The sequence below is a fragment of the Rhagoletis pomonella genome, unplaced genomic scaffold (genome assembly GCF_013731165.1).
Source record: "Rhagoletis pomonella isolate Grant_MI unplaced genomic scaffold, Rhpom_1.0 Rhpom_scaffold_00008, whole genome shotgun sequence".
In the NCBI taxonomy this organism is placed as follows: Eukaryota; Metazoa; Arthropoda; class Insecta; order Diptera; family Tephritidae; genus Rhagoletis; species Rhagoletis pomonella.
Genome location: NW_023458562.1, coordinates 34,251,344 through 34,277,371, shown reverse-complemented (window position 1 = coordinate 34,277,371; position 26,028 = coordinate 34,251,344). Strand labels below are relative to the sequence as shown.

The 26,028-nt window shown below is 35.9% G+C and overlaps 1 protein-coding gene across 5 annotated transcripts in view; it reads right to left on the bottom strand.

Moving 5' to 3' along the window:
* LOC118744666 (NAD kinase) overlaps nucleotides 1–26,028 on the bottom strand; it is a 62,285-nt gene that overhangs the window by 32,246 nt on the left and 4,011 nt on the right. For 2 of the 5 annotated variants that reach the window (XM_036477835.1, XM_036477837.1), the window contains exon 1: nucleotides 16,698–17,249. The exons of 1 other annotated variant lie outside the window; for it this stretch is intronic. Coding sequence is in view for 1 of the 4 variants with exons in the window: in XM_036477839.1 (XP_036333732.1) it covers nucleotides 25,096–25,301 (206 nt within the window). In the remaining 3 variants the exon portion in view is untranslated. Of the gene's footprint in view, nucleotides 1–16,693; nucleotides 17,250–25,095; nucleotides 25,965–26,028 lie in introns of those variants that run through there. 2 more of the 5 variants (XM_036477839.1, XM_036477836.1) reach the window with 2 other exon arrangements.

Here is a 26,028-nt window from a genome sequence, read left to right as displayed (position 1 = left end):
TCGGTATCGAGTAAGTATCGAAAAAAAGTACTTGGTATCGAAAGACTAGTTTCTACTACTTTTATCATTGCAACGGCAACTCAACTAATGACGCCCGTTATTAGAGTTTTCGCGAAAAGTGCGGTCATGTAGTAGAGAAAGTAGAAATCGCTTGTCTGGAAAGCATTTAGAAAGGTTGTTTCTTGGCAGTGTGCCCCAAAAGCTATTTTTTTAATAAATATTTTGTGAATAATATACTTATATGAAGTCATATCGTATGTAATTATAACTGATATTGTTCCTCGGTAGTGTACCAAAAAAAACAATACAATTTTTTTTCATAAATAGTTTGTAAATGATGCGCTGTATACTTATAGGGGTGACCTTATGGATAAGTGTCGGATTTTTATTTTTATTTTCAAATTAATTTTAGTTACTTTTTTTATAAAAAATATAGTTCATTCTATGACAAAAACCACGTAAATCCAAGTTTCAAATTTTGTACAAAAATTAAAAGATAATCAAAGTTTCACCAAAACTAAACACTTTTTATTCAGAATAAAAAGTGTGGAACTTTGATGAAAACGTACTAGCGCAAAAGAGAAGGCACAAGTGGTCCCTTCTTATAATTGAAGTTCTTTGATGAAACTTTGTTGATTTGCTTTTAATTTTTGTACAAAGTTTTAAACTTGGATTAACAAGGTTTTTGTTATGGAATGAAGTATATTATTTATAAAAAAAGTGAATAAAACTAATTTGAAAATAAAAACAAAAATAAAAATTCGAAACTTATCCATATTGGGTAACCTATACACTCATATGACTGAAAAAATCATAACCAATACTGTTCCTTGGTAATGTACCACAAATATTAATTAATAATTATTTTGTATTCTTACTAAATAACTTAAATATATACGTTTTCTATACCTGTAACTTTATTGGCTTTTTATTTGATTTTGACATACAATGATTTAAACCATGATAAGACGTAATCATACGACCTTTTACAACAAAAAAGGGAAGTATCTCTCGAAAGAGAAGATGAAAACAATTCAAGTAAGTACTCGATACTTTGCCGATACTGAGTAGGTATCGATACTTTCAGTCTTTTGAGTAAAAGTACTCATTAGAGTGATACCTTAGTGGTATCGATTGAACCCTACTTAAATGTCATCAACAATTTAACAATTTTAAGTACTTGGCAGAATTTAAAAAAAGCGGTTCTGCCCGAAATATGCCATGATAAACAGAAAACAGAACCATCGACAAGCTGTGCATGATCGTATAGCGTTACAAGACAGATATGGAATAAGTAAGACCCTTTTAAAACCAGGGTTATGTTAGGAATTAGCAAGCAAAATACATACGAACTCTCTAGAGCACGCCGGCCTTCGTTTGGCTAAAGACACTTAGCCAATCATTCCTGCAGAATATTTCTGCAGCGCGATTACAGCCGTAAAACCCATTTACCTCGTCGAGAGCCATTAGGATCCAAATCAGTGAAATCGGGGATTGTCGGCTTAGCGTTCCCTAGAACCGACAGAAATGGAGCGGAGCTTGAACTCAGAGGGCACTCCTATGGACAACTATGTATCCACGAGAAGATATTGAACGATCTCCTAACCTAGCCGAACATCTAACAAAGTCGTCAGCCTTCCCCTATTTATGTAAGAACGTCACAACCGCATTAAACACAAAAATTAAATAACTGTGAATGTATGCACAGATGACTTAAAGCATAGTTATCCAATGCCAAGAAAAAATGCAAAAGTTTAAAACCATCTAAGAAGGTAATTATACTGAAAAGCAAAGGAATCCAACAACTATGAAAAAAGTGGTTTACAAAAGCCAAAGGCACAACACTATGCATAAATATGAAAGTAAAAGCGATAAACAAAAACTTGAAATGCGAATTATGTTGCATACAGACGCCGAGTATGTGCCACATTCCAGACGACAATAAAACGGGCAACTGTAACAGCAACAGCACAAGCAACAGCTTGAGAGCCATGAATTGGCAACACAAATGTGTCATACAGATGCCAACAGCTGTCAGAAGTTGAAATGAGGAAGCCAAGGATTGAAAGTGCAACAGAGGAATAAAAAAGAGTATGTATATGCATACATATGTACATTAGGATGTCTCACTAAAAACATTGCGGTTTTTCAACCGAAATTATATATATTTACATGGGCGGGCCAAAAATCGAGTTTTTATAAACAAAATAAGTTTTCAAAAATTGTTTTTTTTTTTCTAAAAATCGCCTCATATAATAGCTTAGCTTAAGCTTAAGATGTCTGCATAAAAACGTTTGAACATTTTATCAACGGACGAAAAAAATTGGATTTTAGGAGGTATTTTTAAATTGGTTCAGCTCAAGTAAATCTTAAATTGTAACAAATTGTATGTAGTTTTTTTATATGGAGTGATGCACCCTAATGTACATACGCCTACATTATACCTTACCGGAAAAAAATTGCGCCCTACACCTCTGAAGTGTTTTTGCAAGGAAATTTTGAAAATTTTAAATCTTTTTGGCCGAACGTAAATTTTTTGTCCGAACTTAGGCATTTACAGTCGGAACTTTAAGTATGATATATCGATGTTCTTGTCTCGAGGAGATAACTATTTTGTTCTAGAGTTCATTGACCTCAAGTATCTCGTTCTACTACTTACCCACCAGATCTCAGTTCCTACCAGCCTAAAGTACCACCCTAACGTCAGCAAATTAAAGCTCATCAAAAATCATTAAACTTTTTCTAAGGAACTATTTTGATTATTGAAGTGCAACCATTTTAGAAATATTTTTTTTGTTAAAAGGCAACCAGTAGGTTTGGCCAAAAAAAAAATATCGAAATTGTCTTGTAAAAATACTTCAAGAATCAGGAAGTGTACGGCGAACATTTTTTTGTTTCCTTGTAAGATGGTACGGTCTAGTGTACATACTTATATGTACATATATGTAAGCTTATCATGTGGAAACTTTTAAAGGCAGATTCAAGAAAGAAGGGCATTGGAACGAGAGCCAAAAGCAACAAGTGCTGTACATACTTACATATGTGAATCTATGTATTTGTAAATATCGAGTAATTACAAAGTGAATTTTTGTTTGACGGAAAAGTTTTCGTCGGAATGCTGTTGATGACGTTGATGCCGCTATCGCTGTCGCTGTCACTGCCACTCAGGCAGGTGAAGACGCGATTAAGTAATCCCACTTACATATGTATAGCAAGTAAAAAAATTTAGGCAAAAAAATTTAAAACGAATCTGTATGTGAGTTTATAAAAATGTGTAATAACTTAACCTTGATCTGTTTAAAACCAAACGGAAACTAAAACAAAAAAACAAAACCTAAAGCGAAAGCGAAAACAAATAATAACGCATCACAACATAAATATGCGTAAAAAATTAAAAGATTCATCAAAATACGGGAAAAGCCTTTGAAGTGGCAAATTGAAAGCGACTGATGCAATAAAAATTGGAAAAAATTACAAAAACAAAAAAATTGTTCATGCTTAAATAACATTAAAGGGCAAGCGGCAGCGATGTAGCACGTGGCCGAAAATGTGGACATCGACGTACCAAAAAAAAAAAACACACACACAAAGCACTAAATAAATAACAATAGGAGCAAACTTCGTTGTACACAAAAATATGTAACTATGCATAATTATAGAGATATCGATCAGCATTTTTACTTATATACATATGTACGTACATAGTGTGCTTTGGTGTCATTTAATCCAACACGCAGTCAACCATATGAATGCTAATAAATTTTTAATGGTGTTAACAAGAAATGCAAATAGTAAGTAATGGTTGGCGAGCCATGCAAAGAACGACAAAGATAAGTTAACAAAACGATGAAAAAAGAAACTTATTTATTATTTTCAGGTTAAGGTGAAAGGTTACGCATGATAAGTTAACAATTAAAAACCAAAAAAAAAAACAGCTAAAATTTTGTAACAAGTACATTTTAAGTTGCAGAATGCGTTAAGTTTCGGGGCAGCCTGGTCCGACAACAACAAGTCATGGTTCTCTTTTCAAGGAGAACATAAATCTCGTTATTTCAACTTCCAAGCGCTATTCTGTCAAATTAAGCGAAATACCTGGACGTCATTTTGATCAACAGACTGACGTGGCAGCGCAAGGTTGAAGAGCCTCTACGCCTGCAAAACAGGTATAGATAAGAAATGGAGTCTCAAACCTCACATAGTGCACTGGACACTGGACTATATACACTAGTCGCATGACCTATGTATTTTATTTTACGGCGTCACAGTTTGGTGGACATCAAAGCAGAGTTGAAAGAGTGAATGGCATGCTAGTCAGGGTCCTACGACTGCTAAAGCTGAAAGAGTTTCATCGCCAAAATTGTGCAAAGCGTTGGAATTTTTTACCAAAGGCTATAGCGTTGCTTTTTAACATCTTTTGCCGATTTTGATAGGGCCTTATCAATGACGCTTCAAGAGTCGAAAATCCTCTGTCTCTACGACGCCATATCTAAGTTTGGTATGCCCGCAAAATAAAAACGGCTATGTGGAGTGACTTTGAACAAAACTTATATGTAGCTCCGTCCAAATTGTGAAGACCCTCTTCACGACGTTTAAGTCCAGATGGAGTTTTAGACAAGACTACTCATTTTCGCCCGGCTCTTTCAATCTTATGTGGTTCCTATAGCGTTTTTTTATCATATGCTATTTTGACAGTCACCAGCTCTTTTGCTCTAGAAATCTTGACAGCAACTCAGTACCATATCTCCGCGGAACGAAATGAATCGCTTTTCGCTTGAACAAAAAAATATCGCAAACTTATTTCCAAAATAGTTTTTTGTTTTTGACAAAGCGCATTTTCATCTCGGTGGCTATGCTAACAAGCAAAAGTGCCATATTTGGGAATCGGAAAACGCCGAGAGGCCAATGTATCCTCAAAGAGTGCGGATTTTGAAGAGGCGGCATTATTTCAAATTTTCTTTTGATAATGCTGCTGGAAGCGCTACAGAGGCATGATAAACGATTTTTACGCGATCAGAAATTGAAGACATGGTCTCAGTCGATATTTGGTTTTAGCAGGATGGCCATGCCACACAGCCCATGCCACAATCGATCTTTTGCGCGCTAATTTCGGTAAATGCGTCATCAGCCGTCTCGCCGACGTCAGTTGGCCACCTTGGAGCTGCGATTTGACGCCGTTTTGTGGGGTGCCGTGAAGGACCGAATAATTCATTAATGATTCATGCCTTTAAAGCGAATAACGAGCAAGCCATTCGTGAGATAGATAGGTTTTGAAAAACTGGACCAACAAAATGCGCTACTGCGAAGCCAGCCGATGATGGTAATGTTTTCTCTTTCGAATAAACCAATAATATACGGAATAAATTGGTTAGATGCTATTGGCGTATTCAAATCGATATTGGCACCGTTGGCTTCAACTCCAGGGCTGTCAGCTCAGCATTTTCAAGATTACAGAAAAAGTAGAAATTGTTGGTCTAGCGGTGCAGGAGGACAAAGAAAACATACAAAGAGTATTCGCGTATTGGGACACACCAATAACATCAGTCCGAAGAACAGCTGTCATCTCTCATCAAGCCCGAACTTTTAAATAGCATGAAAACATCCAACGATGTCAAACAATTCTACGCAAAATCCATGGATTTCGTACGCTTGAACCAAGTACAGAATCACCTGTCTACAATTGAAGTGAATAACTGATGTACGTAAATACGAATAAAAGTGAAGCACATGCAATAAAACTCATTAAAATGCTCGCAAGTGTACTTAATTAGGCGTAGATAAGCACACAAATTAGACGGTTTAACCGATATTTATTTATGATTTTATTCCATGTATAGTGTTGTTAGACAAGCAATAGTCTGAATTTATAGCATATACTAACGATTCTTTTTTTTTTTTTTACTCGACTCATGTTTTTTTTATTCTGTATAGATATGTGAGTATATCGATCACGGCTAAGTCATTGTGCGCGTTAGTTGATATTTTGTGTTTTGGAGAGCCATAAATTTAAATATAGTCATTGTCTAAAGTTATATTGTTGATATTAAGTACAAGTACGCGGAAAATAATTATTTCCATACCAATTTTGAATAGCTTATAATAGTTTATAGATGAAAAAATGGTTTATATAAAACTATGGTTTGAATATTATTTAGTTCCGGCAATAAACTAGTCTAATAGACATTGGGGTAAACGAAAAAATATTTTAGTATGCATAGTGCGGCTAAGCGGCAAGGAAAATTGGTATATATATATGAACAATAACACTGATATTTATTTTTAAATTAATAAAACATTGCAGGAAATGTGTTATTGATTTGCATTAAAGCGGAAAGTGTTAACAAGTTTAAGGCGATTAGCTTGTTTTCATGGTGAATTCAAAATTGTACTTGCAAGTGTAACGGAAATTATTAGTTTTACTATAAAATAATAATAGTTGTGCTAGCTTGTAATTTGATTTATAGTATACATATGTATATGTTTGTAGTATATATACATACGGGTGGTCCTTATAAAATGTCAATATATAAATTTTGAATTAAGACTTCTATCAAAATTTCAAAGTTGAAAAAATTACGTGTCGCCACCAGTGTTTGGAAACATTTACGTTTCGTTAAATCGCAAAAATTCTAAAAAAATTTTACTTGAAAACTTATAAATTCGACACACATATATATGAAACTTTTTTATATAAATTCACAAACTCGCCGAGTTGGCTGCTCAGAATCAAAATTTTATAAAATTTTGCGTTTAAATGCGAGAAAAAAAATCTAAAATATCGACGGTAATTTGTATCCTCATCCCATTGAACTATAAAACTGCATACCTGAAATTTTTCTAAAAAATCTGAATAAAAAGTTTTAAATTTTAGTGGAAATGTGTAGAATTTTTGTAAGTTTTGTACAAAGTTTGAAATGTGCATTTATATGCAGTTTATTATATATTATATAGAGGGTGAGAGCCCAACATTTTAATGTTTATATTTTTTTGTTACCACCCTAATGTATAGTACATACATACTAATTCAATTTTATGTCAGTGCAATAGAATCAAAATCGATTTCCCTACGAGCCTGAGACTTAGAAACTTTGTTCGTTTATCAAATAAAATTTTCATTCCATATTTACCGCCATTAAAGTGTATATATGTATGTATTTCGAAAATCGATGTCAAGTATAAATCAATTCACGCCAAACGAGCGGAGTTTCGTAATGACATCAATTTATCTACCAGCAAAAATGCACATACAGTGGGTCAAACAAATGTTCACATCTTGATTTTTTTCATAGAACTCGCAATTTTTTTTTAAATTAAAATTTTTTCGTTGGTATTTATAAAAATACTATTTAGGCCATAACCAAAACCATATCGGTTTCAAAATTTATACAAAATTTGGAAAAATTCAACAAATTCTCATAAAACTTTGAGATATGCAGTTTTTTAGCCAATTAAATTTTAGTATAATAAAGTGCAAGTTTCAAGCGGCTAAAAATTAGTGATGCCTTTTAAATATATATTTGTTTTTTGCTGTAGGCAATTTTGCACTTTTTTGCATACCCATATAAATACATTTTTTTGTTGTGTGGCAAACAAAAAATAAAAAAAAAACAACGCGAATTCTTAACTGCTTCAAACATACTTTGTGATTTATAAAACTGCATACCCTAAAATTATATAAAAATCTACATATAAAGTTTGAAATTGTGAGGAAAACTTTTTAGATCTTTTTATTTTCTACATATGTACTTATATTAATACTAATTTTACATAAGGTTTTAAACTATGATTTATGTGCTTTTTTAACACATAAAACAATATTTTTTTTTATAAAAAATAATTTAAAAAAAAAATTTAAGCATTGTGAATAATATAAAAATTAACATATTAACGATTGTTTGAGTCACTGTATGTATTTAGCACAAATTAAATCGTACATACATATGACCCGTTCCGGTAGCCGCTACCAAACTGCCATAAATGCCAACAAGACACACAACTACATGCCTATGTACATATAAACCACTATCTACTCTATGTACAGATTGATAATGCAAATCATAACTAAATATCATGTCCGCTAATTAATTTGCAGCTAGAAACTTGTCTGGCATTGGCTTCTCGCTTGGTTCATTGGCACTTATATTATATATGTACATATTTATAAAAAAAAAAATAGATATCCATAAGCGAGCTTGTTTAACGCTCTAATTAGCTGGTCAAATACAGTTTCACTTTTAGTTACGTTTTCCCATACTGGTTATGTGGCGTTTTAAGGTACATATTTCTCAGAGCACGGAAGTGCATTTAAGCAATTAAGATAAACCATTTTATATAATTAACCACGCTCAGGTCAATTACCTCTACCTCTACAGTATCTTGTAGGCTGCTAACCGAATGCGAGTGCTACCGCCAACTTTTTTGTTATCAGTGAAAAGAAAGAAGCACAACAAAACCGTGAATTTGAGCAAAGAATAGGGCGTTAAAAATGAGATAAATTTTCGAGTCAAACATAGATAAGTAGATTATGAATTATACCGCAGGCGAGAAGAAGCCAATATAAACATGTGTCTTGTGGAGAACAAAGAAATAAAAATACGTAAACAAATTGAAATTTGCTACGGTCAATTAAGGCACTTTGCACTTAAAAAACTTAACATATGTAAATAGTACACCATGCCACCATGTAGTGAATGGTGTGCATATTTTAATAGAGAAGCGCGCAGGCTTAGCTATAAAGGACAAATAGAGGCCTTTTAGATACCTATAACTGAATTAAGTAAAGTTTTTCGAAGAATTTAAATTTTCAAATTTTAGAAATTTTGATTATTTTTTATCATCTGTGATCCTTGCTCTCGAATTCAAAAATTTTAAATTATATTTTAAAAATTTCCAAAAAATTATAAATTTTTAAAAACCGAAGGAACATATCTATATGTATTGAGGTAGCAATATAAAGAATTAGGATTTAGGATGAGATCTCAAAAAAGCTATACATATAAAAATAAGATATCATCAATCATCAATTTTATAACCGCCAAGTAAACGTTGTCCTCTACGCCCGTGGATATTCAGAGATGGGGATGTGTGTATGTAACATATACATATACAGCCAGCGACAGTTTGAACAGTTTTAACTATTTATATTTTGTTTGTTTAAAATTCATTATTTTTAAAGAAAAGTACAGCTCTTTATCTAACAAATACAATATAACTCCAAATTTCAGACTTTGCAGAAAAATTATAAAAATTGCACAAACGGTTTGCTCATCCCAAATTAAGATTCATACGTATTTTCAGGTGACTGTTTCTTGTATGGCCACATTGAGAATCGTATCGCAATTTCAACTCCCCATTCGATAGCAGCAAACTGAGTACGAAGTTGTGTTATCTTCAGTGCATTTTTCGTTCTAAATTTTTTGCTGAGAGCAATGAATAGAGTTCTGATTTTATTTCAAGAGCTAAAGAATTTTGCATTTAAATTATGGTCAGCATCAATTCTGCCAAAATTCTCACAGCTCTCCCGGAGTTTTTTTAAAGCAAGATCTAGGCAATCAACATGGTAATACAGCTAGGAAAGATGAGAAAATTTCCCTCGTTGTAAACCACCAAGAAACGATAGAGGCCCAAGTGACTTGAAATGCATAAAAACAGGTTATTAAATAGAGAAGGAAGCAGGTCACCTACTTATCGCAACCAGGAATGATCTATTGCATCAAACCTCTATTTGGTTACAGGTCTTCTTTGAACAAGGTATCATTAGGGAACCACGTGATTTCAATTGGCTCAATGATATTTTGATCATACACTTGTAGGTACGTGGATCCTAGGAAGCAAAGTCTAGGCCTATGTAGTAAAAGCTTCAACGTGGCACATAATTAGCACTGCTGTTTACTGTTACTCATGACAGAACCTGCACTGTTCGGTGAAAACAACAACATGTAACAATTGTTTTGCCGAGACTCGTAGTGTTTCTTTTTATTTAAGGGTTAAAGATTTCAGCTTTTGAATTACCCTCCGTATTTGCCTAGTTACGTTTCCTTTTACATCTACTTCCACGGCAGACCGATGAAGTAATCCTGTGCAGCGTCTTTATTTTTCAGAATAAATATAATGGGTTCCTAGATGAGATGTGTGTTAAGAACGGAAGCCGATCCCACACCAGCTTTTAAGTGGCCTAGTGTGCTTTGAAGGCAGGATAGCCAGCTTGCTTCCTGAGTATGTATGTATATGTAAATATGTTGTTTTGTTTTCTACTGGGCCACTTTCAGCACACTCTCACAGACATGTATAGTGCAATGGCGTGAATCTTAGCTTTAAAGTGAAAAGGAGCCTTCTAAGTAGTATACCACAGACCCCTACATTACAGTTTGCGTGTAGTTATACTACGAAATGCATTGTCAATAAGCGAAGTCTTTCCTGAAAATGGTTTCGTATAGCCTCTATTTTGATTTAAATGCGGAGAGGATATATTTAGTAGCGCTTCGAGAGTCGCGGTGAGAATGTTCCACAGTGTTGGAGATCTGCAACTCGATTGGTAGGGTTGAGGAAAACGAGGCTTCCCAAAATTGGTTTCAAGTAATCGATTCTCAGTATGTAAGCTCCTCCGAGGCTTCTGTACTTATAAATAAGTTGAAGAAGAAGCTAGGGTTACCTAGAACAGCAGGTGAACTAATTTAGCCAACTGTTATCATCTTGTATTTGGCGCACACCTTGTGAAAAAAAAATTGTTGGAGCTTTCTAAAGCTCTTGAAGTCGACCACATATTTATCTAATGAAGAAAACAATAACGAGGCGTTTAACTGTGGATCATTTGGCTGGCAAATTTGGACCTTCCTTTAGCATGTTTTGCTTGAGAAATTAAAAATACCTGAGGGCGCCTGTTTAACGCTTTAGATTTCTAGGAGGCCTACTTTTCGGGGACAAAAGAAAACATTTTATGAAGACGATGAACACCAAAAAAGTCTCTTACCCTTGGCATGCGAATGCCAGCCAATTAATGTTGTTATATAAAAGTTAATTAACCATAAACTGGCTAACTAGCTCAGCGACAAAGGCCAACTGAATTAACGATCGTTTTATCGCAATTAAAACGAATTATGTAACAAAGGTAATCCAACTGAATTTGACTAACTAAGCATAATAAAACTATGTACATAAATACATACCGTATGTACGTTTAAAAACAAAGCAAGCACACGAAGTGATTGCGATCATCAGTGAAGTGTCAAAGGCAAACAAGTTCACACAAAAAGCGGAAGACTTGAATAACTGCTGTTATAATGGGTGAAAAATGAAATTTAAATGCGAACAAGGTTATCGTAAGTCAAGAGTGTAGGCAAATACTGACTGAGAGAAACTTTTGACGAAAAATGCAAAAAATCGCTTAAAAAAAGTTGGACAACAATTAAGTGGCCAATTGAGAGCTGTTTGCTAGCACACAAAAAAAAATGTGCAAAAGAAAATTGCTAAACTAAAACATCCAAAAAATCAGCGAAGCGCAAGCCCAATTAATTGGGAGTAGGTTAACACGCAAAACGCGCGCCTCGATCGCTGCCGTTTGCAAATAATAAAAACAAAACAAGTAAGAAAGTCTAAGTTCGGGCGGAGCCGAACATTAAATACCCGGCGCAAGTATTAAATATATGTTTTTTCACCTTTCCGAAACCTTCCGCTAGATGGTAAGCCCGGGTATATCAATTTTGAGTAAATTAGCGTCCTTCAATTTCGAAATATTGAAGGGTCAAGCATTTCTGAAATTTACCGTTATATGAGAAGCGGCCGTTATTTTAGTCCGATTTCAATAATTTTCAACGTTTTGCTCATATCTGGCAAGCACAATAACCACACCAAGTTTGGTACAAGTTGGTAGAACGGTTACCGATATACTTATATGTGATCATAAGTGGGCGGTGCCATGCCCATTTTCCAAAATTTTACCATAAAAGTATTTCTTGGTAAAGAATTGTTGCAAGCATCAATTTTGAATAAATTAGCTTCAATATTTACTGATTTATCGAATATTTTGTAGTTCTCTAAATTACCGTTATATGGGATGTGGGCGTAGTGATTGTCCGATTTTAAAAAAGGCTGACTTCCAAAACGTATCAATACAATGTTTGGAAACTGTTATACTGCGGTAGTCAAACTGTTTGTATATGCAGAGTTGCGACACATTGCAACCATATACATTGCATATTTTAAATATTCAATATAGCAATGAACAATTTTTCTGAATTTTCCATTTCTAAAACACCAATGCTAACCAATAACAAACGAAGCATCAACTTTGTTTCTGATGCGCTGATTGCTCCAGCGATGCGTTTCGATAACTTTTCGGCTGCGTTTTGGAACAGTATACATTGTCAATATTTTGTAGTTCGACGTTATGGATTCTTATACTTTGTACGTATGCAAAGCAATTGACGTTTTGGAAGTCAGCCAAATATTCGGCGATTTTTTATGCTGTACCAAGGCCAACAACTGTGCCAAGTTTGGAAGAAATCGGTGCAGCGGTTACCAAGATATACACATGTAACCATAAGTGGGCGTGGCTACGCCCATTTTCCAAAAATTTATAATATTCTTATTTTTTGTCTAAAAATTATTGTAAATATCAATTTTGAGTGAATAATCTCCAGTAGTTACTAAAATATCGCAGTTTTCGTATTTCTGAAAATTACCGTTGTTATTTTTCGTCTAAAAATTATTGTAAATATCAATTTTGAGTGAATAATCTCCAGTAGTTACTAAAATATCGCAGTTTTCGTATTTCTGAAAATTACCGTTATATGGGAAGTAGGCGTGGTTATTGAGCGATTTTAAAAATTTTCGGCCATTTGGTATGTTGTGCGAAGGCCAACAACTGTACCAAGTTTGGAAGAAATTGGTGCAGCGGTTACCAAGATATACACATGTAACCATAAGTGGGCGTGGCTACGCCCATTTTCCAAAAATTTATAATATTCTTATTTTTCGTCTAAAAATTATTGTAAATATCAATTTTGAGTGAATTATCTTCAGTAGTTACTAAAATTTCGCAGTTTTCGTATTTCTGGAAATTACCGTTATATGGGAAGTGGGCGTGGTTAAAGTCCGATTTCGCCCATTTTCAATACCAACCTACCTACATACAAAATACATACCAAATTTCGTTGAGATATCTCAATTTTTGCTCGAGTTATCGTGTACACGGACGGACGGACAGACGGACAGACGGACGGACAGACAGACATGGCTTAATCGATTTCTTTTTTCATCCTGATCATTTATGTATACATTTGTCTATATCTATCTCGATTCGTTTTGGCTGTTACAAACAACCGTTATGTGAACAAAATTAATATACCCTTGTGCACAAGTGCGCTCGGGTATAAAAAAACTGCCAAGAAGAGCTGCTGACTTACGTGAACAACAATACCATCGACGAAATTTGCTTTAGTGCCAACAGCACTGAGGCTTGAATTATTGGAAGGCGCTGGTAGCGAAACACAAACGAAAGCCAAGATATCAGTTGATAGGAGAAGGTTTACATAGTTACATACCAAATGCATGTTGGCCAAAATTTACACTCGAGTGGCCAAAGAAACGAATAAAATTTGTGTGTGTGTCACAGTCTGAGAGCCAACACAGCTGTTCTAGATTGGAAGATCGATAGAAAATGGCTATACATATGACATAATTAATAACTGCTACTCGAAACACCGCCAGCTGCTGCTAGTGGACGTCATTAGTAGGGAATTAATATGTTCATAGATTTATGTGCGTGTATGTTGTTTGATACTAAAATTTAGATACCGACATTTTTATAAAAATTAAAAATGCTCGTATTTCAAAAATTTTAAGAAAGGACTTTGAAGCATGACAAATTCAAATTAAAATAAATCAATTTTTATGGCAAAAATATTTTCGAGTGTTGAGTTAACCGATTTTTCGAATTTCAGGGAGTCCTCCAAAATGTTTTTTAAAAGATTTGAAACTATTGTGTATCTAAGGACCAAATTAGCAGTGCGTGGTTAACCACTGACAAGAGTTTAACTAACGATTTTGATATGCACAATGCTCAGTTAGTTAACAAAAGTTTAATCCAGCATGCACCCATAGTTAAACTCTTGTGAAATTATTTTTTTTTTTTTTGGAACGAATTTCAACTTTGTATAGAAAAGTGTTGATTTTTAGAATTATATTTTAGGCGATATGAATTTCCATAGTTAACTATATGAATATAAATTCATAGTTGGCCTCCTGTTTGTGGTTAAGTTAACACTGGTTTAACTAAGTACTGTGAATCCGGCCATAAGTAAAACATTTAATGCTTTAACTTTAAATTCTCGCCAAATATTTATATAGAAGCAAAATATAATAATCTTTGGAACAAAAAATATCAGAAGAGAATAAAAAATTAAATCAGAAATCAGAATTTAATGATAATTTCGAAGCAATTAGAAAAAATATCCAAGAATTGGAGAACCCGATTTAACATTTCGAGAATTTCGTAGTTCTGTAAAAAAAAACAAATTTACATATTTTCATTATTTAATTTTTTATTAACTTGTTTTAATTGGAAAACCTTTTTTAATATTTCCGATTTTTTTATTTTGAGTAGCATGAAAGCATTAAAATGAAACAACAATATTTTTATGCGAAAATTTTTAAGTTCGAGCAGTTAAGCCTAAAAACACAGAAATGTCTAATTATAGAGCGCAAGATTTCTAAATTATTCATTAATTTCAACAGTAAAATTGAATCAAAAAATCCGTTCAAAAATTTCAATTATTTTTTTTTTTAATTTTTAACCAAACTGAAATATAAAACATACTAAAAAAATTAAAACGTTTGTGAAAAAAGCCAAATTTTCTTAAAAATTTTGTCCAAACTAAAATATTTTTTTTTAACAAAATTTGAATATCACTTCTTAAAAATTTCAAACTTAAAAGAAAACATTAAAACTAACAAATTCACGGACCGAAAATAACCATTAAATATCAAGGTTTTTAAATTTTAGACCTTTGCAAAATCGTAATTTTTATTTATTTATTTTTTGATAAAAAATATCCGTAATTTTAGATTTTTTACTTTTTGATCATTTTTAAATCTTTTATGATCTAAATAATTAAATCTGTTATAATATGATCTAAAAAATAATAAAAAATAACGATTATTTTGAATCGAAAAACTAAAAATCATAAAATAACGATTATTTTTGGTCATACAAATTTTAATCACAAAATAGCGGTTAAATTTGTTCGGAAAAATATAAATCAAATTTAAACGGTTAAAATAGGATTTATATATCAGGATCAAACATTACATAATGTCTTCAGTTACAAATTTTTGCGAAGTTACATATTTTCCAAAGTTACAATATTTTTTCATGTTACAAAAATTGTTTGAAAACATTTTAACTATGTACATGTACGAAAAATTTTAAAAAGTTTAAACAAAATTTTAGGGAAATATTCCAATTCTTTTTACTTCTCTTTCCAAAATTTTAATTCAAAGAACTGCAACGTGGTAAATGTCATTTTTTATTTAATTAAATTTGAATAAGAAATTTAGTTAAAAACTTCCAACTTTTTACAAAGCTTTGAAATTTTTTTTAAACCGTAAAAAATATCTATCTAAAATTTGTTAAAAAAATTCCCACAACTTTCTCTAAATTTCAAGTTAACAAAAAAATTTAGAAATGAAAAACTTTTTAAGACGACAAAAAATGTCTAAAATTTTCAAGCACGTAAAACTCGAATATTTTCAAAGTTGTCTAAACTTTTTTAAATTCTTTGAGTTTAAATTCTTTGAGAAAATACCAAAAAATTAAAACACGAAATCCAGAAGTGGGTAAAAAATTTTAGGCGAAGTTCTTTCAAAAACGTCCCCAAAATTTTCTTCTACACATGTATGTACATATATGTATGTATTTTTGAATTTTGCAATTTGTATTTCTATTTTAGCCGGGTGCTTTATGGGGCATTTAAAATACAAACACGCAACGCAAGTGGGTCTGGGTTTTTCGTTGCTGCTTTGAAAACATATCCAATCTGAAGCTGCTTGCTGTTAATTTTATTGCAACACTAAACTCAAAAACTTGCAAATACAAAACAACAAAAAATAAATAAAGTTGTACGTACATTGCGTTAATTACAAAACGATTAAGTGCGACAGACAGAGAAGAAAAAAAGAGACAAGACTCCCAACCAGCTACTAAATAACGACTTGTACGACAATAATCGCACCAGCTATAAATTTGTAAATTTAATGAATTTCGCATTTAACGGTCGAACATTGGTAAGAATCAGCTGGAAAGGTAAACAGTTCCAAATTAAGCAGCACTAATTTGCTCTAAATGACTTCGCATAAAGTGCAGGTTATCAATTCGACGATCGGCGATCACTTCAAAATCCTTCGTAGTCTTTTTTTACCAACAACACTTAAGTCATATGTTTTATTTTTTTTATTTTCGCAATTATTTGATAAGATCTTGCTTAGTCACGCAAATTTGGAATGCCTGGATTTTCAGTTACGTACGTGCGTCTGGCCTTAACAACTTTTGCTATAGCATTAACGTGGCGATTATGGACTCCCTCAAAAGACGAGCACTTTTCTGTTGTGGTTTCACAATCAAACAAAAAAAAAAAAAACACACATTTGTCCAATTCCAAAATAAACTGAAATACTCTTAAAAAAATCGTTAGAAACCAACCCACAAATAAAGTTAAATGTCACTTGAATTGAAACGAATAATTATCACCGCGGCCGCCCAACAATGCGACTAACGACAAATGAGTCTCTAAACTGCGCGTAAAAAGCACGTAAAAGGCGCGAATGTGTTGCGGAAAAGCTGAACTGAACTCGACCAGTGCACGACAACGACGGCGACGGCGATGACGACTGCGACCAAATAAAAACCAAACAAAACCTCAAACGTCCACGAAGCGGCGCGGCGCGGAGTTGACCAGCGTGTGGAGAGGCGGCTATGTGGCGTGGTGCGCGAATATGCGGCTGATTAGCTGCAGCGTAGCGAACGTAATGACGAAAACAATGGCTAAAATAAAAATTAAAAAAATACACGTTGACCGATTCACCGTCGATTATAGCTCATCGACTATTGGCGTAGAGTCGTCGATTTCAGCTTACGCCGCGTACTCGCTACTGATGTCCGTTGACTTTTCCACACGCTAAAACTAAGTACTCCTATGTAGTACCTGCACAACTGCTCTGCTGAGTGTGCGAATACCGACTGAATAAGAAATGTTTTGAAAATAAAAGTTTTGTATCAGGTGCTGCGAACTGTTAAGCGGTTTTATACAGCTACCGCTTGTGGCCTTTGTCATAGCTGTTCGCAGCTATTCGCCGTTGCTAATCAGCCCGGTTCGATTCCAGTTACAACGATTAGCACGCCGCTACGCGCCTCAATAAGCTCACCGGCCGCCGCATTTTCTTTGCCGCGCGGCCTGCGATTAGAGTGGCTAGCTAGCTGACTGGTTGGTTGTCTGGCTGGCTGGCACAGATTCGAAACGCGTCAATTAAGCTTTACTTAGTGTAGTAAGTATCAATGACGTTTCAGCGGCTGGCGGCTTTATTAAGCTCATAATGTCCACAAATGTCAATGGGTTTGAACACTCGTGTGTGTGTCCATTTTTTAGCGGTTCGTGTGTAACGACGACATCAAAGAGCGAGTGACTAGCAATCAGCAGCCGTTGAGTGCGAGTTCATTTGGTCGCTCGCTTTAAATTTTTGTTTGCTTTACTTATGACAATAGTCAAATGTGGGCCAATGTTTAGCTGCAACGGCAAGTCCATTTATATTTAGTCCGGTAGAGCAGTGGAAGCGAAAATTGAAGTAGCTGAGGTTGGGATAACACAATCATTTTGTGGAATTTTGGCGGGCATCCGTAAGTTCTCCCAGCACATTAACTTACTCATCGAGACACAACTGGCTTCTAAATTTTATACCAAACCCATCCTGCTTACTTTGTATATCGATGGTCTTTTTCCGTAGATGCCGCTCCCTCACTGCGAAATGGTGATCTCACAGACGCTTGAAAAAAATTATTACTTTTCTATGTTGCGACGAACCAGACACCTATTGCAGATTTACTATGGCAGATAGCAGTTCTCCCTGCATAATTACAATTATACATCTCATTCTACATATAAAGCCTGTATCCCAAAAACGCGGTCAGGCTATCAAAGTGAGTGCTTAAAACTTCTAAACCGTCCGACATTAACGGAATCTCCAATTATCTCAAAAGCTTAGCAGATTATTCTAAAGCGGGCGAACCGTTGCGTCCTTTCTAACACAACCAACGCGACTGATCACATTGGGGAATCTATAAACATGATTGGTTCTGAAATAATCTTACTTTGCGGCTGATCTTTAAGACGAATCTTCTATGGATGTGACTCTCGGTTGTTGTATTTCAGTCAGAAGTCTTTGTCTCTAAGGTGCAATAAAAAATACTTAGCTTTCGCATCAGATCGACCTAAGGCAAATATCCCTATAGAAAGTACGGTAAAATGTCCCAAAAAGTCCTATAAGAATTTAGAAAATATTCCGAACTTTAGTACCTACCTATATAAATGTACTTTTGGATGGGACTTTGTCCCGGAAAAGTTCGAAAAAATCTCGAAAAACCCCGAAAAAATTATGAAAGGTACCCAAAACTAAAATAAAAAAAAGTAAGTAAAAGTTGCGAGAAAGATCAAGTGCAAAAGTTCAAGAAAAGTCCCGAAGTTAAAAAGAAAACCAAAATTTTAGAAAAATTCAAATTTTTTAGGGACTGCTCACGATTTTTTTCAGGCTTTTCAGGACTTTTTTAAAATAGTCCCAAAAAGTCATATAAGAATTTAGAAAATATTCCGAACTTTAGTACCTACCTATATAAATGTACTTTTGGATGGGAGATTGTCCCGAAAAAGTTCGAAAAAATCTCGAAAAACCCCGAAAAAATTATGAAAGGTACCCAAAAATAAAACACGCATAATTGAGAAAAGTTGCGAGAAAGATCAAGCGCAAAAGTTCTAGAAAAGTCCCGAAGTTAAAAATAACCAAAATTTTTAAAAAATTCAAATCTTTTAGGGACTGCTCAAGATTTTTTTCAGGCTTTTCAGGACTTTTTTAATTCACAAAAATTACGAAAAGTCTGAAAAAAAATTTTAGCGGTCCTGAAAAAATCACGTGCAAAGCATTTAATTTTCAATGAAGGGCAATTTTGACAAGATCTAAACCCATTTCAAACAACTTTGAAAACAAAACTCAGGGTTGGAAGTAGTTATAGACATTAGGGTGCATCACTCGCCATACAAAAAAAAAAGATCGGTGCTGTTCTTGCATCGGAATTATAAAATTTGTTATACTTTAAGATTTCCGTCAAAATATTTCGGAAAAATATAAAGATTTACACGAGCTGGACTGATTTGAAAATACCACCAAAAAACTTCTTATTTTGGTGCCGTTGATAAAACGTTCAAACATTTTTATGCAGACCTTTTAAGCTTAAATTTTTCTATCACCTGACGTAATAAAAAAAAATATAATATTAATTTTAAAACCGCATAATTTTATTTATAAAAAACTCGATTTTTTGGAGGTCTTTTCAAATAGGCCCAGGTGAAGTAAATTTTAATATTTTTTCAGAAATACATATTTACATAAAACAAATTGTATTATTCCTGTGGAAACCGCAACTTTTATGGTGAGACACTCTAATGTATAAACATAGATTCACACATTAGCTCAACAGTATATAATTGTTGCTTTGAGAAATTTGCATAAACGCCACAAGTATCAATACAAATATAAAAAAAAGAAGATATTGTTAAACACTCAGCGTAACTACTTTTTAATGACATCAATAAACATAAAGGTGCAAAGGCATGTGTGCACGCCCGTAGGTAAGAACTCACGCGTACCGGGCGCGCATGCGCGACAAATTAGGCGAAACACAGATCAGTAACGACGGCGAGTGGAGCGCACAAGCAAAGCAAACGGGCAGCAGGCACATGCCACTAAATAAGCCAGCAGGGCTACGATGCTAATGGTGGGGCACTTAGATACTCGTACTTATACAACAAAGGTTGCGCTTTCATAACAAGTGTTCGCTTTTGCTGCTATTTTTAATGTTTATTATTATTTTTACACTAAAAGCTCAAAAAACACTTAGCCATTTGATTGTTGATGTGAAAATAAATACTTAAAAGAAAAGATAATAAAAATATTAAATAATTGCACTTACGAACGTGCGCCCAATGTGCGATGCAAGTCAATCACTCAGTCAGCTGCTGAGGGAAGCGAGCGCGCAACGGCGAGGGCGGCACCTTGCCCTAGCAATAAATGAGTTATGTGTCGCCGCATGGGGTGCGGAGACTGCTGCTGCTGGAGATCGCCACCAATAACAGCAAGATGTCAATCAAAATAAATGTTTTCAAATTAAGTGCAGAAAATGACGGCGGAGCGCTGCTTTGTGGTTGAACGTTAAACGCCGCGCGCTGCAACAGTTTGGATGAGCGGTATAAGGGTGAAAGCGCAGTAAATATTCACACTTAACAATTGTTGTGCTTTTTTTTTTGAAAGCTTCACTTGAACAAGTGTCGAACTCACTAGGGGAAATATATGTATGTATGCCAATCGATGTGTGATCAGCTTGGGGACGACGATCGTCATGATAATTCTGACTGCCGCGAGGGGTGAGAGTAGTCGACGGCTTTTAGGGGAGAGAGAGCAGCCATAAAGTTGCGCTAGCAGTGGACATGTCGAAACATGATGCCTGCGCGTACCAAATAACAACCTGTGTGCCGCCGAAAGCGACCACGCTCCTACATTCACTGACGGCTGCTCCGCTTACGCTTATTAGAAGATTTGATTAAGGCAAAAAATGATTTGTAGCGTAACTAAATTGCCACTTCTTTTGTGTGAGAACGCAACACGAGCACAATTTTCGGAAAGATTCTGAAAGGTTGCAATCGATTTAGAACGCGCGACGAGCGTGGGGTGGCGGTGGCGTCGCGACGGCAAAGGTGGGCGTTGTAGATCGCGGACGGCAGTGAAAACGTGCCGCGCATGCCGAACTTTCATAACGCTATACCCAGGCTTTACAAAAAGTACTCGTTTGAGTAAGCGCGCAGCTTACATAGCACCGCGTTATGCGCTTGTGGGCGCACAGAGGCGCAACGCGGCGATAGCGTAGGATAAGTGATCGAAAATGATCGCCTGACTATGCATGACAATCAACAATCACGAAATACCTAGTACAGCGTTTACATGCGCAATCAAAACGAGAATTATTTACAAGCTGACTTTGTAAAAAAAAATACTTGCATTGCACTTTACTTTGATGCTTTCCAGTTGCATGTTTTTTGTTTTTAATTTTTTTCTTTTCAGTTAACAGCAGATCATCGCTTTGTTTTTGTTTTACGCCTTCGCGCACGTGTGTGTATAAATATTTTTTGATTGCAAAATTTATAGATGTTTTACTTTTTAAAATATGTTAACATGCATATGGATGTACATATGTAAGTGATCGCTGACAAAGGCAATGGTGAATGCCGCGCGATCACGTTTGTCAGCGCTGAAGCGCATGAAAGTTTCGCCCTGACAAGCTGTTGTCGTTAAATATAATATACTTAAATCGCTATAGGTACACTTACTTATTGTCTTTTTGCGCTTATTGATTCACATTTTATTTGATTTCATTGTACGCCATTTGTTTTTATTTTTCACATATAAATATGCATAACAATTTTGTTACTGATAAGCCACTTTGACTTTTAATATTCCTTGGACTATCGCCATATATATGTGTTACATACAAACGTTATACCATATCACCGTATTTTTATAATGCAATTTCGAAAAAAAACATCCTTTTTGGCCAACCTAAGGGTCGCTTCTTTACATTTTTCGGGACACCTATATTCGGAAAAAAAAGCTTTTTTGTAATAATTCTATTGGAATATTCAAAATACTTCCTTAAAAAATATTAATGAGCTTTTACTTTAATTTACGACATGTGATCTGATCCCAGGTTTTGTCATGATTCATCATCTTCATCCTCTGACTCTGCAAGCCTGGCGCCGAGGAAACGGGCACCGTCGATGGGCGCAGTCTAGACCGCTCTGTATCTTGCTGTGTCGAACAGATGATATACGTATGACTCGTTGTCTGGCTTCCAGTTGTGCAGTTGTCGTCTCACGTGTCGTAGGGGCGGTTCGTTTGGAAGCGGTGCATTCTTGGGGTGTCGACCACTCAGAAAGTTCGCCGACCACCGTTTGAGTTTCTGTGGGAGCGAGGAGGCCTCTATATCTTCTAGCAGCGTTGAATGACTGACAGTGTCGAATGCCTTACGACATATCCAACGCTACTAGAATAGTTCTCTCACATAGGCGTTCGGTTAAGGCCACGAGTTATCTGAGTGTTTATGGCGTTAAGTGCTGCTGTTGTGCTGTGCACTTTCCTTACTTCGCTGGGGTCAGGTGGTTTGTGTAATGCGAGAATAAAAGGGCCTCTAGTAGTGCCTTCGCTATTGGGGAAAGGAGGGTTATCGGGCGATAAGACTCTCCTTTGTTGGACGGTTTCCCTGGTTTAAGTAGTGGGACCACTTTCCCCATTTTCCAGATGTCTGGAATGATGAGAGTGGCCGTAGACAGGTTGGGGATATTCGGCTTTGTCCGCCGGAGGATGCAGTATGAACTGTCGGCTAAAATAGCTCGCGCAACGCTCCGGGTCCGACGAAGTGGGGTCGCCAAAAGATATTTCAACTCTGCCATCACGCTTCGTCGGATTGGACAATGACCTCACGGTAGACAAAAGCTTGCGCACACCAGAGGCGAAGTGGCAGGTCTTCAGATGTTATTCCCACTTCTTCCGCTTATGTACGGTCACTAGTTGCCGAATCTCCGAGTTGAGATCCCTGATACGGGGATTTCCGGGATCGGCGTGACGAAGGTTGTCACGCTCATCGACTAGGACAGCCGCTTCAGCAGGAAAATTCGGACGGGGATGAGGAATGCATCCTGCTGGGATGAAGCAGGCTGTAGCAGCAGTGACAACCCTGCGGAATTTACGCTCACTAGGAGTTGCCGGCGGCGGTGTGTGGGTGCTGTTGTGTTCGTTAGTGTATCTATTATTGTTTCATGCTGGGGTGTGAGTGTGTTGGTGTTGTGTTGCTCGGACGAGTGGCGGTTTGCCGTGGAGGCGGTCCGAATCGCATACCATGGGGCCACGAACGACGTGGTACATTGCCGGTACGTACGTGGGCCCGAGCAGGTTCGGAGATCACTCAACCCGTCACAGGCGTTGCTCCTGACGGAGGTGGAGTTTGCTTACTGTCGTTCTGGCATACGCAGCAGGTGTAAATTTCTGTACCTGGTTAGACTCTATGCCAACACGGATACGGAGCAGTTGTCGAACAACGTTTGATGGATTTCGCCGACCTAAGTGGGGTTAGATCGCCGGCTTGGTCGGGTAAAACCCGAATCATTCCGATACGTAGAACCGGCTGTCGTGCACGCTGGCGCTGCTTTGTTTGCAACTGATAAGCCGATTGCCATGTAGGTTGCGAGCAGGGTCTCCTTGTCGGCTCCCCACCGGCTAGCGACTTGAGAATTTTGTTCCTGGCATGAAGTTTGTCGCAAGTGAATGACGCGTCCGCGAAGAAAGAGAGCAGGCTATCGAACGTCACTCTCAGGATTTTGGGGTGATTGGTCGTCGGTATTTCGGCCCCACCAACGAAGTCGTCCAGTTCGATCCTGAGCCAAGGCGACTTGGTGCAGGTTGTGAATAGTGTGGCGGTGGATTTCACGCGGAGATTTTGAGGCCACTTGCGGCGAAGAAACCGAAAAGGGGGCACAAGTGATGATCATTAATAATTTTTGGAACAAAAAAAAACAAAACACTTACATCGATATATCATATTTTAAGATACATATAACGAAGATATACCGAAAAATGTAAAATGGCGTTCGGCTTAAAAAAAAACATTTTTTGCACAATTGCCCTGCTCCAATCCTTGAAGATTCAGTGCTGTACGGTGATCTTTTTTTCGGATTCGGTCTAATGTATAAACATACATATATGTATAAATATGTACACTACATAGTTCACTACATTCCTTTGTTGCGTTTATAATCTTTTTTCCACATGTTTGTTATTGATACATTATTTATTAATTATTGACTTGCTGCACTGATACCAAGCGTACAATCTACTTTTCATATCCGTACATTTGTATGCGACCCTATATGAAATGAATTACGTACTTAATGTTTTTTCGTACATATTTTCATTTTTGTACATTAGGGAGTTTCATAAAGGAAAAATATTACAGTTTTCTCAAACTACTCATGAAATTTATTATATTTTGTGGAAGGCAACGCTTTAATATAGCCCGGATAAGTACATATATTGTCTTTATAAAGCTGAACTGGCAATCTAAAGTTACATAGTAAATTAGGAAGACGAAGCAAATTAAATGAATAACCTTCTGCGAAAACATCTAAAGGCATCATGAGTTTAGCTACATATCTTGGGCTACCTGAGAGATGGGGCGGGAACTGGACTATGAACAGAGAGAAAAGGCATTCATCGGTGCAAATCACTGCGTTTTAAGACCAATTGAACAATTGTCGCCTTTAAGTTCCTACGCCCGGATAGCAAAGCTTTAGAAGCTGTTGCTGGGTCGTGGTACATCTACGCAGGCGGAAAGATTGGACTCAACCGACTTCCATTGATTTTATTTTATTTTATGTGTATACACCTACTTATATATGAATGTATTTTTATTGCAGCCTATTACATCATGAGTTTCTTTGAGTTTCTTTATTTAAAATTTGTAGACAATGCATATCGCCAATTATGACAATACATAAATATGTACATTGTTCCAATAATTACCACAAAACTATCTTAATTGCTTTGCTAATTTACACTGTATACCTAATGCATAGCAGATCAGAAAATATAAACAAATGTAAAACAACAATAGATGTGAGATGTAGGTATAGGAAAAATACACCTCTATGTAGACAACAGGTAAACGCAAAATGCATTTTTTGCTACCCTTAATGTATACATATTGCTAATAAAACATTCACTACATTAACTTACCACCATTCACGCATCGCCTCGACGTTGGGTGCGGATGAAGCATTGCTGCCCTCACCGGCATTGCTACGATTAATACCCAGAAACTGTTGCTGTTGTTGATGCTCTTTGAAGGCCGCAGCGGCGGCATTCGTGGCGGACGGTATGCATTCTAAGGCGGGTGAAGTGCTATGCAGGCCATTCACATTAGGAGCTGTAGTCTGAGACATTTTTATTTTTCTTTCCTTGTTGTTTTAGGCTTTATTTATATTTGTTATTAAAAAACAAAAGAGTGTAATGTTTTTCTTTTGCTGATGGTGCAAGTGCTTTTTTTTTGCTTTCTTTACACGGTTGACACAATGCAATGATGATGACTGGCAAATACGGAAATGCTTACAATTCGTTACTAATGCACATATGAGTGTATGTATGTAATAAACTATGCACAATTCAATGGAGTTTAATTGCTATCATGGACAGATAATGAGCGCACCTTGCTAACGCTTCAACTCCTTGCATTGGAACGATTTTTAAATGGAGCACTTGGGGTTTCATGCACTCTTTTGAACTCTGTTGTCACTTTTGGTCAAAAACACGAACAAAACGCTTTTTTTATTCATATGTGTGTATGCTTTTTAGCTGTAGCGAGTTGGCCACAAATCTTGTTTTCTCTTTTTCCCTGGCAGGTGCAAATTTTGGTCAGACGATACTCCAATTGGTGGGGTCTTTAGCGGCTTTCACAATTTCGTGCCTACGTTCTAGGCTTTGGTGTCTTCAGTTTTTCTTGCACATCGTTTTTTTAGAAGGATTTCAACGTTTTACACAAAATTATAGAAAATCTTCGCACAATTAAGGAAAGTTTTTGATCAACATTTGTCACACAACACGAATATAAAACAATAATAATGGCAATAAAATCAGCTGGGATATTATATTGGGATTTTTTTTGCGGAAACA